This window comes from Esox lucius, chromosome 18 (genome assembly GCF_011004845.1).
Source record: "Esox lucius isolate fEsoLuc1 chromosome 18, fEsoLuc1.pri, whole genome shotgun sequence".
NCBI lineage: Eukaryota > Metazoa > Chordata > Actinopteri > Esociformes > Esocidae > Esox > Esox lucius.
Window position 1 is genome coordinate 22,738,623 of NC_047586.1, and position 17,546 is coordinate 22,756,168.

General features: G+C 45.2%; 1 protein-coding gene across 1 annotated transcript in view; it reads left to right on the forward strand.

The window, feature by feature from the left end:
• Positions 1–17,546, forward strand: part of syne1a (spectrin repeat containing, nuclear envelope 1a) — a 232,178-nt gene that overhangs the window by 115,542 nt on the left and 99,090 nt on the right. Inside the window, exons 50-61 of the mRNA XM_034287789.1 lie at positions 179–340; positions 3,205–3,484; positions 3,866–4,041; positions 5,042–5,351; positions 6,033–6,197; positions 7,752–8,111; positions 9,748–9,884; positions 11,834–12,011; positions 13,567–13,749; positions 13,837–13,980; positions 15,866–16,021; positions 16,909–17,073. Of these exons, the coding sequence (XP_034143680.1) occupies positions 179–340; positions 3,205–3,484; positions 3,866–4,041; positions 5,042–5,351; positions 6,033–6,197; positions 7,752–8,111; positions 9,748–9,884; positions 11,834–12,011; positions 13,567–13,749; positions 13,837–13,980; positions 15,866–16,021; positions 16,909–17,073 (2,416 nt within the window). The remainder of the gene's footprint in view (positions 1–178; positions 341–3,204; positions 3,485–3,865; positions 4,042–5,041; positions 5,352–6,032; positions 6,198–7,751; positions 8,112–9,747; positions 9,885–11,833; positions 12,012–13,566; positions 13,750–13,836; positions 13,981–15,865; positions 16,022–16,908; positions 17,074–17,546) is intronic.

Here is a 17,546-nt window from a genome sequence, read left to right on the forward strand (position 1 = left end):
CCACATAGCATGTCCCACCATGAAGCCAGTCAGTGGGCATGTGAGGTCACTCGACTGACAGTCTGTTTACTTGCATGCGCGTTAGCCTGCTGCGACACCCAGAAGCCATTATTAACAGACTAACCGGCTAACTTGGCTGGTTTAGTTGTAGTAAAATTGGCAGTGTTCCTTACTCCAGGTTTGAGGGCCATTTGGAGGGGCTGAGGGACTGGCTAGAACAGATGGAGACTAGCCTGAAGAGAGAGCCTCCTCTGGGGGAAGAAGGACAGACAGGACTCCTTGACAGCACTGATGAGTTGGAAAGAGTGGAGGAGATCCACAGAAAGCTGCTGACAAAGAGGTGTGTGTTGTTTTCTAAACTTAAGTGCCTTGGAGTTGGGCGATAATACCAACATTGTTGTACTTACACGTTGTACATGTTGTACTTACTGTGAAAACAAAACTTATAGCTACAGTAATCCACTTAGCTAGCCTACACGCACTTCTCGTCATGAACAAATTAATGAATGAGAATGTTGGATTTGGCCGCTACGGAGATGTGACAAGTTCCGAAGCGTCATTCTTTCAAAATAAAAGTATTGCGCAAAACAACATTATTGGGGGGGACACTTTAACCCGTTTCTAATATTGGGGGACACACGTCCTACACGTAACCTAAGATCACAAGAGGCAGGCCTTTTAATTGTACTGAGAATTTCTACCAAACAGCTGGAAGCAGGGCTTTCTCTAATAGAGCTCCACTACTGTGGAATGATCTGCCAATTAAGGTTAGAAATGCAGACTCAGTGCAAACTTTCAAGTGTTTACTAAAGATTCATCTCCTCAGCATGGTCTATGATTAAACGCAGTCTGGCCCAGGGGTGTTAATCCTTGTAAACCTATGCACTCTCTGAATTGTCGTTGTCTCCTGCTCTGTTTAAACTAAGGTCTTGGCCCACACCTCCTGAGTACCCGGCTCTAAAGTCTCATTGCTTTCCCTGTCTGAAGTCCTCCTGGTTGTGTTGCCAGGACGACCCCCCCTGGTTGTCCCTGTCCTTGTCCATCTGGTGATGCTTCTGACCTGGATTAGGTTTTATAGACTCTAAACACAGCCCAAATGCATTTATTAATTGTTATGACTTGTACTCTTAAAATGTTCACCCGGCAGAGCCAGAAGAGGACTGGTCACCCCTCCGAGCCTGGTCCCTCTAGCTTCCTAAATTTCGGCCCCTCTTAGGGAGTTTTTCCTAGCCACTGTGCTTCAACACTGTTATTGCTTGTTACTTGGGGTTTCAGCTAGGTATTTTGCAAAAGCACTTTGTGACAACTGCTGATGTAAAAAAGGCTTTATACAGCTTTATACAAATTGTGAAATTTTGGCATTGATTTTGAAAATATGACTGATCGTGCAATTTTTTTTCCTTTTATTTAAGGGTAGTGATCATATGAAGCCATTTATTATCACATTGTTGTTTGGCTTAATTATAACAGAAATCATTCCAATGGCCCTGATCAAAAGTTTACATACCATTGAATGTTTGGCCTTGTTACAGAAACAGAAAGGTGACACAAACAGGTGAAAATGGCAATTAAAAGTGAATTTCCCACACCTGTGGCTTTTTAAATTGCAATTAGTGTGAATTAGTGTGAGTTTTTTAGCTCTCACATGGATGCAGACTAGATACTGAGCCATGGGGAGCAGAAAACAACTGTCCAAAAATCTGCGTAGAAAGTTAATGGAACTTTATAAAGATGGAATATATATAAATATTTCAGCCAAATGAAGAATTGTTCGGAAGACAAAGAAAAACCCACAGGAAACCTCAGGAGAAATACAGGCTGCTTTGGAAAAAAATGGTGTGGTTGTTTCAAGGAGCACAATACGACGATACTTAAATGAGCTGCATGGTCGGGTTGCCAAAAAGAATCCTTTACTGCGCCAAAGCCACAAAAAAGCCTGGTTACAATATGCCCGACAACACCTTGACACACCTCACAGCTTTTAGCACACTGTAATTTGGAGTGACAAGAACAAAATAGAGATTTATGGTCACAAACATAAGTACTATGTTTGGAGAGGGGTCAACAAAGCCTATAGTGAACATAATACCATCGCCACTGTGAAGCATGGTGGTGGCTCACTGGTGTTTTTGGGGGGGTGTGAGCTCTAAAGGTCCGGGGAATCTTGTAAAAATGTATGGCAAGTCAAATTGCAGCATGTTATCAGAAAATAATTTTTCTGATAACAGAAAAACTATTTGCATTCTTCTGCATGAATGCTGTGCATGGGATGCTCTTGTATTTTCCAGCATGACAATGACCCTAATCACAAGGCCAAGTTGACCTTCCAGTGGTTACAGCAGAAAAAGGTGAAGGTTCTGGAATGGCCATCACAGTCTCCTGACCTTAATATCATCGAGCCACTCTGGGGAGATCTCAAACGTGCGGTTCATGCAAGACGACCATAGAATTTGCATGACCTTGAGGCATTTTGCTAAGACGAATGGGCAGCTATACCCCCTGAAAGAATTTGGGGCCTAATAGACAACTATTGCAAAAGACTGCAAAGCTGTCATTGATGCTAAAGGGGGCAATACACAGTATTAAGAACTAAGGGTATGCAGACTTTTGAACAGGGGTCAGTTCATATTTTTCTTTGTTGCCATGTTTTGTTTTATGCTTATGCCATTCTGTTATGACCTACAGTTGAATGTGAATCCCATAAGAAATAAAATATTTTTTTGCCTGCTCATTTATGTTTTCTTTACAAATGGTACATATATTACCAGTTCTCCAAGGGTATGCAAACTTTTGAGCACACCTGTAAATAAATGTGATTGAATTTGATTGATGAGGGATAGTGGTCTGGGGCTGTGTTTCAGGGTTTGGGCTAGGACCCTTAGTTCCACTGAAGGGTTGTCTTAATGCTACAGGATACAAAATATTATATTTTAAATTAAATTACCAAACATTTTAAGGTTAGGGTTCGGATTATAGTTAAGGTCAGGGTTATGGTTTGTTTTCTAAAATGTGCTCAAACCTTTCATATTTGAATTGATGCTGCAGAGGATTGAGTGGAGTTGCTGAAACATCAGCTTGCAAGGCAATTTGATTATGAACACCGACTTTGATTCACCATAAGGTGCTTCTTTATCCATTTGTTTCTACCCCCCCTCATTCACTCTCTCTCTCTCTCTCTCTCTCTCTGTCTCTCTCCCCCCACAGGAGTTCTTTGGATCGTCTCAGCCAGGAGGCCCGGTCTTTACATGAGGTGGGTCGTGGCTGTGGAGGTGAGCTGAAGGCTGCAGCCCAGCTCCAGACCCACCACCAGGCTTTGCTGCAGAGTGCCAGGGAGCACCTGCGAGGCTGCCTGGAGAGCCAGGCATTCGGAGAGACCCTGCAGGGTGTGTGGGTCTGGCTGGAAGATATCCAGGAGCGTCTGGGAGGTCTGGGGAGCACCATGGGCAACAAGAAGGAGCTGGAGGAGAGGCTGGAGCAAGTACAGGTATAGAAGTGTTTGCAGACATGCATGTTTTCATCAAGAAATTCATTACTTTTTAGTTTCTTTTCATTGTATTCATGTTCATTTTGTTTTATTCTAATGTAAAAAAAAATTTACAAGCAAATAAACACTTGCTGTTCATTTAGATAGCTTTTAAAAAAATCTAAGTTGTACTTCTGCATGTTAGTCTATTTTATATAATCTCATTGTTGATTATGAACACCCAGTCACCCACTAACTGACTGGATTTGTGGTAGCCGACCCTTTGCTTCAGTTCTTTCAGCTAACACAACTTAGCGCTATTGTGAAGTACTGTTCAGTCATCTTACCTAAAAACAGTGTTAATACACCCTTACCCTCTGACCATTTCCTTTGTCCATTCAGGACATCCTGCTTCTGAAGGGTGAGGGCGAGGTTAAACTGAACATGGCCATGGGGAAGGGCGAGCTGGCCATCAGGAGCAGCAGTGGGAAGGAGGGACAGGAAGTGATCCGCTCTCAGCTGCAGGAAGTGGAGGACGTATGGGCCACATTGCTGGTGACCGCCATGAGCTGCCATAGGTAGAGAAGTCTTTCACCATGTCAATCGTACATTCTGACAATCTGATAATAACCTTCACAGCTTTATTATCCATTCATCTTTCAGTCTTTTTATGCTTTATTTGACAGGATAGTGGGGAGAAATAGGACAGATTTTTTTTGGAAAGAGTGGTGGGCTGGATTTAAATCCATTATGTTTAAATCTGTAGTACATGTTCAGTTGCAGCAGCTTATAACTCTAGGCTCTTTATTAAGTGATCTTAAACACAGATTTATCAAACTTCAACAGGTGATCATTGATGGATTTTTCTTGGTTGCCAGGCTTTTTCTTCACTGGGAATAAAACCAGCAATGGTCACCACCATTACATCTGTTAGATTTATTATACAAAATCAGTTATATTAGATTAATCATATAAAATCACTTAAATTTGATTCATCATATCATTTCCTGTTTGTTATATTGAGTTACCAAAGGTCTGGCCCGTAGGTGTGGTATAAGATCACCTGTGTCTAATTTCCTTCTCAGGCTGGATCGTATTTCTCATGTCAGATTTATGTCTAAATGTAATTTATCATGATTAGGTTAAGTACATAATGAGAAGTGTTGGTCTTTTTATTACCTGATTGGTGTATTTGTGTGTAAGTGTGTGTGTGTGTGTGTAAGTGTGTGTGTGTGTGTGTGTGTGTGTGTGCATCTGCGTAATTGAGCGATTGTTTCCTCTCCTGTTAGAATGGATTGATCTTATTAGGGACTAAATGGCGGATGGCCAACAAGAAAAATCCCACGTGTGTGTGTGTGGATGTGAGTTTGCAGGCAACAGATGGAGCCAGAAAAAATCGAATGACTGTGGGTGTGAAAAGCCATTGCAGAGGGAAATCCTTGTGTTTTTGTGCCACAGTCTATTCTGTGTATGTTTCTAAGTAACTACATTGTGAACGTATCATCGTCTATGCATGTATTGTGTCATTTCTATTCATGTTTTGTAACCATGCTCTGTGGGCCATCTCCTCTCTGCTAGTCGCCTGGAGTGGACGGTGGCCCAGTGGGGGTGCTACCTGGACAGTGAGGCCCAGCTGCAGCACTGGTTGGAGGCAGTAGAGGGGGACATATGTGGCCCTCTCACCCCCCAGCCGGGCCTCAGAGAGAAGGCTTCCCAACTGGAGAGACTGCGGGCCCTGCTGGCTGACCTCCAGGAACATCAGGGCTCGCTATCCAGTTTGGAGGAGAGGGCAGCGGAGCTCTTCAAGAAGACAGGCGACGCTGCTTTCAGCCGGGAGGCCCGCGCCGAGCTGCGGGCGCAGTTTGATGACCTTGTAACGCTTGTGGAGGTGAGGAAGTTGTTGGCGATGTTGGATGGAGTTTCATCTTTCAACCCAAAATGTTGTTTTGCTGTTTAAGAAAGCAGTTCATTACAGAGCGGATTCGAATGCCTATTTAAGAGTTTGCTGTATGCAGTATGTTTATGTGCAGAGGGCATTGCTTTTTGCTCCGTTGGCGTGGCTAAATAATAATACATTCAGGTTATGCTGTTTTTTGTAATGGGGAGTGTTGATGACATGACAAGTGTTTAGGGCCCTGGAGGGCGTTTTATTAATATAATGGAGGAACTGGGGAAAAACTCAAGGTATAAAGTTAATTCGCTGGGTGAGGCATTGTTGCCGTGGTCAACCTCACATTTGCAGTTTACGTGATATGGGCACTTTCAAAACCTGGTCGATCCTCTCCTCCCTTCTCGGCTCCCACGTTACTGCAGTGGTTTGGCGTCACTCGCAGTTCCTCAGTTACTCCTGCTTCTTACTCTCATTCTGCTTCACCTTTTGCCTAATCCCAGTGCTGTGCCACTGGGGCCTTTATATACCCGCCATGACAAGGTCCCGATGGGAGGCTGCTGTGCAGGGGCAGTCATTAACTTTAATGCGCTAAGATAAGAGCTGTTCCAAACCTGGCCCATGCTTATACTGTAAATATAAGAAGAGTGACTGATGTTTGTGACTGTCCCCATTATTTAGGAAAGGGTGAGACTATCAGAAGGCGTGGTCAGGGAACACCAGCAGTATCTGGAAACTGTGAGGGAGCTCACTGATTGGCTGATATCAGCAGGGGAGGAACTACATCGCTGGTCTGACATGTCCGGAGACTCCGCCTCCATACAGAGGAGACTGGCAGAAGTGAGGGTAAGACTTGAAAATGCTAAATATGGTCTGAGATCAACCCCTTTGTTTCTCTTCAGTTCTATTGAAACATTCAGATCCCAATGTATTTGTCACATGCTTCATTAACCTGTGTCAACTAACAGTGAGATGTTTATATATGGGCCCTTTTTCATAAAAATCTAATTTTAAATCAATAGAATAAAACTGAAAATGAATATAGAAGGCACAGACATGGAATATGTAGTGTCAATAACAGTAATGGTGAATAAATAAGAAATGAACATCTATTACTTGTGCCCCAAGCCAAGGTATCTGATAACTACTGCTCCACTACCTGAGTTCACTGTGCAACGTTGTACAAACGTTGTGCAAAATGTACGTTTGCATCATTTTACTCATTAAACATCTGCCACTGATAAAATGGACTTCAGTTTGTTTAATACATAAAGTCAGCTATAGTCCTGTTCACCAGCCACACATTTTTGATGTCTCAATTGTTCAAATTTCCTGTACAAAAAAGGAAACCAGGGAATTCACGTTCATTTCCCGCGTTGGTCGACCCCTCCCTTCACAATTACACAGGCGCGGAAATGTGTGTGAAAATATTGATTTGCATTTATATTCACAAGCTGGGTCTTAATTATCACATTTCTAGGTGCATGTGCAGCGTCTGAGTATGGGTTTTAATGAAAACACAACTATAAATGAGTGTAGTTCCCTATACAAACAGTAATTGCTGCATTTCCATTTTGTGTGTGTGAGCACTCAAGGTTATTATTTCCCCCAGTGTTAACGTCTGGATGTGGCTCTCCTCTTTTATTCACTTCGTCAGGTTGCTGTGATCACACTCGGGTGATAGTTTTTCATGCTCTATGTCTCTCCACCAATAAACGCTCCAGTCTGAGTGAGAGAGAAAAAATGAGAGAGATTATATGTTATTTTGTATGTTAACAAATGATTCCCATGTTAATTACTTTGTTTTTTAAGTTCACTGAAAGAGAGAGCAAAAAAGAGAAAGACAGAGAGCGCTAAGATGTTAGAAGGAAAGTGGGCAATGGGGGGGGGCAGTAAGGGAAGGAAAAAATTGAAATAAGATTAAGAATAAGATGAGGACATACGGGGGGGGGGGTTTGGAGGGGGGAGAGTATGCAAATGTGTGTTGTCATAGTCAATACATGTTGAAGCATTTTCATTTGTGCTTCTAAAGATGTGAAAAAAGTTTATCTGGTTTCTCTAGCTTGAATTGTTCAAGAGATACTGTTTCTGGTTTAATTCATGCTTATTATGGAAATGTATGCAAATTTATATCATTATAATCTCTGCAAATTTAAGCATGTGAAAAAGTGGTTTTGTCTTTGAAGCTTGAATGGTTCAAGAGATGCTAATAATGCAAATTCATGCAAATCTATGGTCTGAATGGTGACAGAGGTACTATTAGTATCCCATTAAAGTCAGTGAAGAAATCCCATTGAAAAGTTAATAGAGGATTTGCAACTTTTTACAGCTGTAGAATCTGAAGCAGTGGTAGTTTCTGTTGCCATTTTTTCTTTTCCCTCCCATACTCCTGTCCAACAGGAGCGGGTGGAGTGTCGGCTCCGTGAGGGCCGCGAGCGTCTCAGTCGCGTCCGTCGAATTTCCGAAGCCACTGCTGAACACACCGCAGCTGGAGGCTGCGAGGCCATGGACCGCCAGTTGGGGGCGCTAGCCCAAGCTCTGGAGCAGTGGGAGGGGGCCGCACTGAGGGCCCGCGATGGTCTGGAGGGGGCACTGGCCGCGGTAACCGAGCACGAGAAGGAGTACGGGCGTCTGACCGCCAGGCTGGAGGAGGGGCTTAAGGAGCTTGATGGGCGGCTTAAAGGGTGGAGCCAGGAGCTGGGCCGAGCGGAGGGGATGAGCGGTGGGGAGGACGTGGTGGAGGGGTGGCAGCTGGCTAAGGTGAGGAGAGTGCTATGACTACTTTCTGGCCATGGGAAAGGTATACTGTATTAAAACAGCGTTGTTGCTGGCGGCTCATCTTTGCTTCTGCTGTGGTTACGGCTAACAATGATCGAGATGATAGGTGCCTGTTCTCTTTTGTACTGTGAGAAAATATATTCGGTCAAGCCGGCAGAGAATAACGGGGGGATGTTGTCACGTGCACACGCGTACATGCGCTTCCTCTGTCTGTAATTATCCATTTTATTTTACAAGTCCGGACACAAAACAGATTAAGTGCGCGAGTCAGCTTTGCTGATGAGTGACAGCTACAATCCCTCTTTGTCCTGAGCTCATCCCCTTTGCCTGAATGTTATTTTTTCTGTCTTTTTAAATATCTTTGATTCTTTGTCTGTCATCCCTGTTTTCACTCTTGTCAATCTATTCATTCTTTATTCTTTATATCTCTCTTGCAGTTTCTGTCTATAAACTTGTCTTAGCCATGTTATATTGTGTTTTCTGACTAGTGCAGCCACAGACTGTGTTATTGTCACTTAATGTCCTCTTTCCTTCTTATTAAAGCAACCACAGGATTTATGGTGTTCTCTTGGTTGTGTCAAAGGCGATTTGGCGTAACACAAGAACGTTTGTTGCCTTGTATCTCTCTGACTGTCTCTTGCTGTTCCTTTGACATTCTTGTGTTTGGGAGGAGGAGAAGTCCTCCCGCTTCGTTGTTTTCCTCCTCCTCTCCGGTTTCCGGAGTCCAGGCTTGTTTATGTTATCTGCACATTTGTGTATGTGTGTGTGTGTGTGTATGTGTGTATGTGTGTGTGTATTTGTGTATGTGTCTTTGAGCACTCCTGCATCTGCACGAGCTGACAGCTGAATTACACCGGGGAGAGAGGGAGACGGCGGAGGGAGAGAGGGAGACGGCGGAGGGAGAGAGGGGGCGTGAGAGAGAAATGGAGAAAGTGGGAAGGGGCCAAGGTAATTAGAAAGAGAGCAAGAGCAAAAACAGAGACTGGAGGGAAAGCGAGGCAACAGGCGAAGAGAGATCGAGAACCAGAGGAACAGGAGAGGACGACCAGGGAGGGACACTTTTGGAGAAACAGAGAGAGAAAGTGGGAGAGACGAGGGGAGGAGAGGGGGAAGGACGGAGAATTCAGAGAAGACTGTAGTCTACGCAATGTGAGTAGGGAGTGGGATAGTTTGTCAGGCAGAGAGAGAGAGAGAGAGAGGAGAGAGGAGAGAGAGAGAGAGAGGGAGGAGGAAAAGAGGGAGGGAGAAGGGGAGTGTCAGAACGAGTGAACAAGGCTTTTTCTTTTTTGGGTGGTGGGGGGGTTTGTCTTGACCGTGTGAGCCCGGATTGCAAGGTATGTCAAGGAGAGCGGGAGATGAGAGCTCTATCCAGGCTCCTTCCTTCCTGCAACAGCCCCTCTCCCAGAAGAACAGAAATGCTTTTGTACCCGGAGCGCCTGAGGACTTCGAAGGACCACACCAAGGAGTGAATGGGAGTGTGTGTGTGTGAGTGTTTGGCGGCCAAAGTGTTATGCAGATCCGTCAAGGGCACTGCCTGGCTTCGACACACTACAGCGTACCGAAGCGTGCGCCGGGCTGAGACTGGCGCTCACTCCAGGTCGCTCCGTTTCATTTTCAGCATACGCTGGAGGGTTTGCTGAGCGCTGAGTCCATGGCAGACCGGCTAAAGGCTCAACTCAACGAACTTGTCCGCTACTCTAGAGACCTGGGAACTCAGCCGGATATGGTCACCACTGTCATCAAACATCACAACAGGTGAGTGGGTGGGGGATAGTGTGTGTGTTTACTCGTGTGTGTGTGTGTGTGTTGTTAAGAGGTTGAAGGTGACAGGGAGCAAGGGGAAGACGAGACGTAGGCGTCAGTTGCTAGGAGACCTCTCTCCCCTCTCTCTCATCTTTCTATCTCCCTCTTTTAATCTCTCTCTCTTTTTGACACATTTATTTTCTAGGAACTAATGCATGCACTAAATGTTTGTGTTTGTTTTCATGAAGTAAAATGGATTTACTTTGAATGGGTTTTGTGGTTGTCCCACTTAAGATGAGTGCATTGACTGTCATTTGCTCTGGATACGATGTGCAAATAAATAATAAAGGCAAGAATGGTTGGAAAGCACATCATAATTGGTCTGTGCGGATACATTTCCTGACTGATCTGTCATTATCTCTTATTCAGTCCTTTTGTCTGACTGCACCCATTTTTCTCTTGTTGACAAACATGTTAGCTGATCTATTGCAGTTCTACTTAGTTATTAGCTGTAACAGCTTGAACTTTCCCCGAAGTGGCTGAATGTCTAGAACTAGTTCATCTGAATGGGGCCAATGTGTGTCTGTGTGTCAAACACGGTTTATAGGTCGAGTCTATTTGAGGCTATCGAGGTGGTGAATTTGTCCTGAAGGCAACACTGTCTCTCTGTATACGGCTGTGCTTTCACAGACGAAGCATTCGTGCTGTTTGTACCTGTGTTGCGTTACAGCCGCAGATGGAGAGAGAGAGAGAGAGAGGGAGGATACAGGGGCAGCTCTCCTCTTCTGTCCTCTTTGACTCCTCTTCATATTTTGTCCGTCACAGCAGAAAAAAGTGCTTCCTACACATATGTTCATTCCCACTAGATACCCCCTCTTGCCTCAAGCATCATTAAAACTCCAGGGTGTGTGTGTGTGTTTGTCAGTGGGGGAGAAGGGTCTGTGTTTTTGCCATGTGGTCAGTTTCTCCCTCCGCTCCTCCCCCTTTCCTTCGACAGTACCTGTCATTGAAACAGATGTCCGCTCACCTTGTTCTCTGTCTCGCTCCTCATCCCTCTTTTCGTCCAGCCCTCCTTCCCTCGCCGCGTCTCCCCTCCCTCTTCTTCACACGCTACCCTCTGATCTGGTGTTCATCGATATTCTCTTTGTATCCACCTCCATCTCTCCTTCACCACCTTACAGATTCTCCCCCTGTGGCCAGACCCGCGGGTAAACGAAACATGTGGTCATTCATCCCAGCCTGTGGGATGGTTTAGCAAAAATAATTAAGAGTCAATTATTTTGGGAGGGGGGCAGTAATTACGAAGAACCCAGGGCGCTATTAAATGGAGAGAAAAATCGAGTTAAATAACAATGTTTGGTTGGTGATAGGGTCTAGGATGGCGGATCTTCTGTTTCTATTGTCTGTTCTTAACAGCAGGGATTTTTTTTTATTCGAGTTCACATGCTGTTCTTGTAGCTGTGTGTCAAGTTGAAGCCAACTAGATAGAGAGAATGTAGAAATTACAATAAAACTACCTGTATGCATTTTCAAATAGCAGCCCCCTTTTCCAGTCTGCAGCTTTTGTCAAAGGCACAGAATCCTCTGAATTTAACTGTGACCCTCGAGTCAAATTGAGTGCCCACCCCTTGGTCTCAAACAACCTCAACCTGTCTTCCCTCATTCCCTCCCCATCATCTCTAAACCCCACATATATTTTATCTCAGCCCCCTACTTTAACCCGGTCACCCCAAGTTATCTCATCTGCTTCAACCCGTTCTCCATTCCTCCATCTGCCCGCTCTTCTCCCTCTGCCACTCCCTCTCCCTCTATGTTCATATAGGCTCCAATCTGGCTCAAATCCACCCTCCCGTTAATTATTTACAGTGCACCTATAGCTTTAATTTCCCCTTAATCCTCTTTCTGTTATGCTATAAGTGGTTTATAGCAAACGTGTGATGGTTCCCTCTTCCCTTCTCCAGTCTAAGTTTGCGTGCTTCCAGAGAGTGCCAGAACAAGGAGCGTCTGCTGGAACAGAGGTTCAGAGCATCCCTCAGGGACTTCCAGCAATGGCTGGTCAACGCTAAGATCAGCACGGCCAAGTGTTTCGACGTCCCCCAGAGTGTCTCCGAGGCCTCCGCCAGCCTGTTGAGGATACAGGTAAGGTTCCGCCCCTGCGCCGACCCTTGTGGACTTCAAACGTGCAGTTCATCTTTTTAGAGCACACGATTGGAATGAACAAAGTGCAATGTCTTTCCCGCGGTCAGTGGACGGGAGGGGGGTGCCTATTGTCAGTGTACTTGCTGGAGATGGTTCTTTATCAGGCTTGGCTGTGAAGCTGGGTCTGATATGGGACGTAGATGCAGGAGCTGGACTCGAGGCCAGCCAGCAGGTCTCTCTCTCTCTCCGTCTCGGCCTGGCTCTTTCTTTTCTGCTCTCCCCTTTCTTTCCATCGTTCCGTATCCCTATCTCTCTTCCTTCCTGTTTTTCTTGAAGCTGTCTCTTTAACCACTCCCCTCCACACACACGCAGTGTGACGCTAGATGTGACAGTTTGACAGGCTCTTTAGAGGCCCCAAGGGACCTGTCCGTTAGCCAGTGAGTCAGGGACAACAGGAACACGTCCACCAAGCTAGATTACAACGTGGCTGCTAGGTGATTAACTCACGACTAGCCCGTGGTCGTCCCCAAAGCACGTCCTGGACAACGAAGATCAAGGCGTAGAACCAGGCTTCCCAGGAGTATTCACCTTGCGGAAGACCAGCCCTCTCTTGCGCTGAGAAACTGGATGGCAAAATTAGCGGTGGAGTCTTTGCGACAGTTGATTTTTCTTTTCCTCAGGAAGACCTGACCTACATCAGTGAGGTAGAGGGGTGCGCAGGAGTGAACTGGGAGGTTTTTGGGGTTTTATTTCCAGAGCTTTGTTGGTGAAAGGGGCTGTCGGAAGGGAAAACAGGACGGGTCATGTATTATTTACTGTTGACTTTGTGGGGAATGTGGAACAATGTTTCCACACGACTGACCTCCAGGAGGCCCTGCGTGGGGGGTAGATGGGGCTAGACACTGACACTCTGCGTTGTGTCACGCTTAATTGGTGTTACGCCGCCACTTCTGCCGGAGAGAGAGACAAACGCGGGGAGAGAACGGGAGGGAGAGGGGAGAGCTGAAGATGGGGAGACAATGCAAAAATAGAAAGAGAGCCAGTAAGAGGTGTGATGAGTGTGTGCGTGTGAGCAGGGGCTGAAGTGTGTGTAAAGTGATGTGGGGACTGCACAGATGGCGGAGCGGTCCCCGCTGTGAGGTTGTCACCGGCTCAGGGAAAGGGGGGGGGGGGGGGGGGGGGGGGTGAGGGACTACCAGAGGAGCATGGATAACGGGAGGGAGGGGATGGAGGGGGGGCGTCAAACCCACGCATTTAAGACCCGCCAACTCCCTGGGTGCCTAGTACTGTTTCTGTTCTGTTCACAAGCCACTCTGTTATTCCAGCTTCTAGTTAACTTAGTGGGTGTATTGACCATGATGGGGATAATCACCTTGTATCCATTGAAATTCTTTGTTCTAAGCTCCAACTCCCTGTCTCTCTCTGTATGTACCTGTTTCTTTCCATCTCTCTGTCTCTCTCTTTCTCTTTCCTCTGTCTGTCTGTCTGTCTCTGTCTCTCTCGCTCTGTCCTTTTTCTTGCCTGTCCGTGTGTCTCCCTCTCTCTTTGTCTGTAGGAGTTTCTGAGTGACAGGGAGCATGGCCAGGCCAGACTGAGTGCTGTAGGGGCCAGCAGTGAGCTGCTCATGGCTGTTGTACCTAAAGACAAAGTGGATGGCGTCAAGGCTAAGGTAGCAAACGCCAGAGACGACTGGAAATGTCTCATGACCAACCTACAGATGAGGGAGACCGCATTAAAGGTGAATATAGTGTGTTTGTGTGTGTCTGTCTGTCAGAGTGTGTTTGTGTGGTTTTCTGATAAGTGTTTTTCAATGTGTTGTTGTCAGAACCTGCAGTCTCAGATGAGAGACTTTGAAGTCAGCGCTGAGCCACTCCAGGATTGGCTGAACAGCACTGAGGTCATCGTTCAGGAGAGCAGCACTCGGCTTCATGACCTCCCAGCCAAAAGAGAGGAGCTCAGCAAGTTACAGGTACCTCCCCCGTACTCCTTCCTGGTACTGGTACACCCTCGTACTCCTTCCTGGTACTGGTACACCCCCGTACTCCTTCCTGGTACTGGTACACCCCCGTACTCCTTCCTGGTACTGGTACACACCCATAATCCTTCCTGGTACTGGTACACCCCCAAAATCCTTCCTGGTACGGGTACACCCCCATAATCCTTCCTGGTACTGGTACACCCCCGTACTCCTTCCTGGTACTGGTACCAGAGTGGGTTGCTTTGTATTGCAAAGATGTGGGATGTTATATAGGAGACTTCAGTGTAATACCATCTATAGTAAATGATATGATAAAGGGGCAATTTGTAGTTTTTCCAGACATAGAAAAGAATGAAACTAATTGGCTCCTGTAGGATTTAACCCAGAATAGTGTTAGCTAGTCCAAAGTGGTTTGGGGGGGTAGTACAGCAAGAGTCCAAAGGGAGTATGAGGAGACTAAATATCAATCTCAACTGACTGATGCCCTGCACCCTAAAGTTGAAATGGGAAATATCTCAGGCACTCTGAGAATGTTGTAGAAAGAAATATTTGAAATAATATCTTAAAATAGGAATATTAAATTTGATAAACAAAGGAAATGTAATTAAACGCTTTATAAACAAAAAATATGATTTAAAATACATTTTGGTCAGTCCTTGCATCCAAAGCTCTGACTATAAAATCAAATCTATACTGGTAGAATTTCTCCTGCCCCATCCCTTAGCTTTGTACTGCAATGGGGGGGCTTCATTATTGTTTCCACTGCTTATTCCCACTTTAATGTAGGAGCCCTTCCAGGTAGATGAAATCGTTTTTTCTTTCTGTATCGCTACAATTATTTTTCACCTCCACTCCCAGCATCAAACACCTTTATCTGCCAATCCTAAGAATAATACTAAAACGTTCAATCCCCCACCACAGTTGTTATCTCAGTGGCAAATTAATACGATCATGAAAAAGACACAACCACATTGGCCGGTTACCTAAAACCTTATAGACCACCAAACACAATCTAGTTTATTTCCGTATGGACTCAGTTCAGTTCATTGTGCATTATTAGATACTGTCTTTTCTTATTGTTATTTTTTCTAAATCTATTTTATAAGAGCTGGCTTTCTTTCAGTTTATTATATTTGGTGATTTGTCTGACCGCATTCAGTTGGCAGAGAAGAGAGATGTATTTATACCTAAGTTACCTTATGTCCCTAAAGTAAGTCTGAAATCAATTTACTGCAGACAGAGACCTATAATTACATTTGTCAACCGCCGCTGGATCAGATTGGAGCAACGTTTTGACACAATAGTCGGAGGAGAAGTCCAAAATCTAATTAATTTCCCTTTTCTGTCAAAGCCACGGCGCTGGGCGGCCCTCCTCAGGATGCGATAACAGCCCTATCCCCGGCTAGGCGAGACAAAAAAAGAGCGGCGCGGAGGAAAAAGCAAGCCAGACGAAAGAGAAAATAAATATCAGTCACATCTCAAAGCGCTGGCCCTTATCGTTGAAGCTTTTTTTGTTATTTGCGTCGGTATCTGTTGTATCACTTCTCGCCCTGCTTTTGTCTGTCCCGCGAGCAGTTCAATCTGCCTGAAGCTCTCCAGTACAATATAAGCTGCATGTCTGCCAGCCACAAACACACACACACGCACACACACCTACCTCGCCCTGCTGTTATGTTCTACCTGACTAACCAGGGTATTAATAAAATAGAATATCAAGAGGTGCGGATGATGCCAGTTTTTGGAAGAACTGGTGGTCCTGTCCTTGTCCTGTCCTTCTCTTGATGCTCTGTCTCTGTCCGTCTCTGTGATGTGCCATGTGACCCCCCCTTTTCTGTCTACCCACAACCCTCCACCCAACCCTCCCCGGACTCCCCAGTGTGTGTTGGAGGAGCTGTCGTGTCGTGAGGCTGAGCTGGCTGGGTTGAGGGAGAGGGCCCACCAACTCTGGGAGGGCCAGGCCGCAGGAAAGGGCTTCGTCCACCGCGTGTCCCAGCTGTCTGCGCAGTACCTGGCCCTCAGCAACCTCACCAAGGTAATACCAGATCTCCAACCACCTCCTTTAACTCCTTCAGTCCACCCCGCCCCCTCTTGGTCGCTGCCCCTTGCTGGGGTGGGCCTGGCCGAAGCATGGAAGCGTGCACCAAGTCAAACTCCTTGGGGTTCCGCTGCAGTGTTGCATGTATCTCTTGCTATGTTCAATCTGTGCTGCTGTGTTATGTGTTTTGGAATGACGCAACCAGTACAATGCGGCCATCCGTAAAAATGCGCCAATATAGTCAGCCTAGCAAAAAAATATTTAGCTACTACTACTAATTATGTGTCAGCATATTCCGGCAACATACATATGCAAACATTCTAGATGTTATGGGTTTTATCAACAACCTGTAAGAGCCCGCAGTACTCAGTGATGTCTCCCTAGGGCCTACGTCCCTGAAGGACTAAGGATTTAGTCTTACATACCAGACGAGAAATTATGCTATGCTTGTTTTGGGTTGACCTTCTGAAGCAATCACTTTAGTAGATTTTTCACACTTGATTTATCATAGAACAATATATTGGCGTGAACATCAGCTCTGGCCTCAATTGGAGGCACAAAGACAATGTTCAGCTGTGATGAATGTGGTTTATTTACATTGTTGGCTAGGGAGTTAGTCTATTTATAGCATAGTTCCTCTTAGTTACATGGAAACAGGGGGAATACAATCACTTGAAAAGGCCACTTGTATATGGCTGTGCTGAAAGAAAAGGTTTGCTTGTTTTTTTTTGTGGAAATGTTTCTGAATGTTTTTTATTGTCATGGCCATTACCTGGGTGCACTATATGAAGTGCTGCAGAAAAATACATTTTCCTGAGTGAACAGAAATATCCTGAAATGTTCTTACATAGCTCTTATTCTATCCTTGGACTGTGCTACCACAGGACAAAGCCTCCAGGATTGAACGTATTGTAGGAGAGCACCGTTTGTTCTCCCAGGGGCTAAAAGAGCTTCAGGACTGGGTGTCTGAGGCAGAGAGGGTCCTGAGCACCTGCCTCTCCCCCACTGCTGATAAGACTGTACTGGATGACAGGATGATACAATTGGAGGTAAATTAGAGAATATACATTAAGCTTTGAAACAGCAAAACACATGGCTGAGATGTTTTGAAACATTGCGTGGTGTATTACCATTCACTTGTACTGCCAGAAAAAATGTTAACTTAATTTTTGTTTAGAAATACCTTCTTAACATTTTGGAGTTGTTTTCTCTTGCTAAAGCTCAAGCAGTAACTTGAGGTTTTGCAACAAATATTAAAGGATACTCTATTGGCTGCTATCATAGGAAATGGTTTCATCATAGGACATAACTTTGCCTGGTTTTGACATCCATTCTACATTATTCATTAAAACTTGTGGCACAACCAGGAGACCAGTACTAATATGTGTCAAGAGCAATGGGATGAATGCCAGTCTCCAATAAATGAAATCACTAAATGTTTTATATATTTCTTTAAAGGTGAATCACTTGAGAACAAATTGTAATTCTTGAGGAATATACAGTTGTGCTCAAAAGTTTGCAT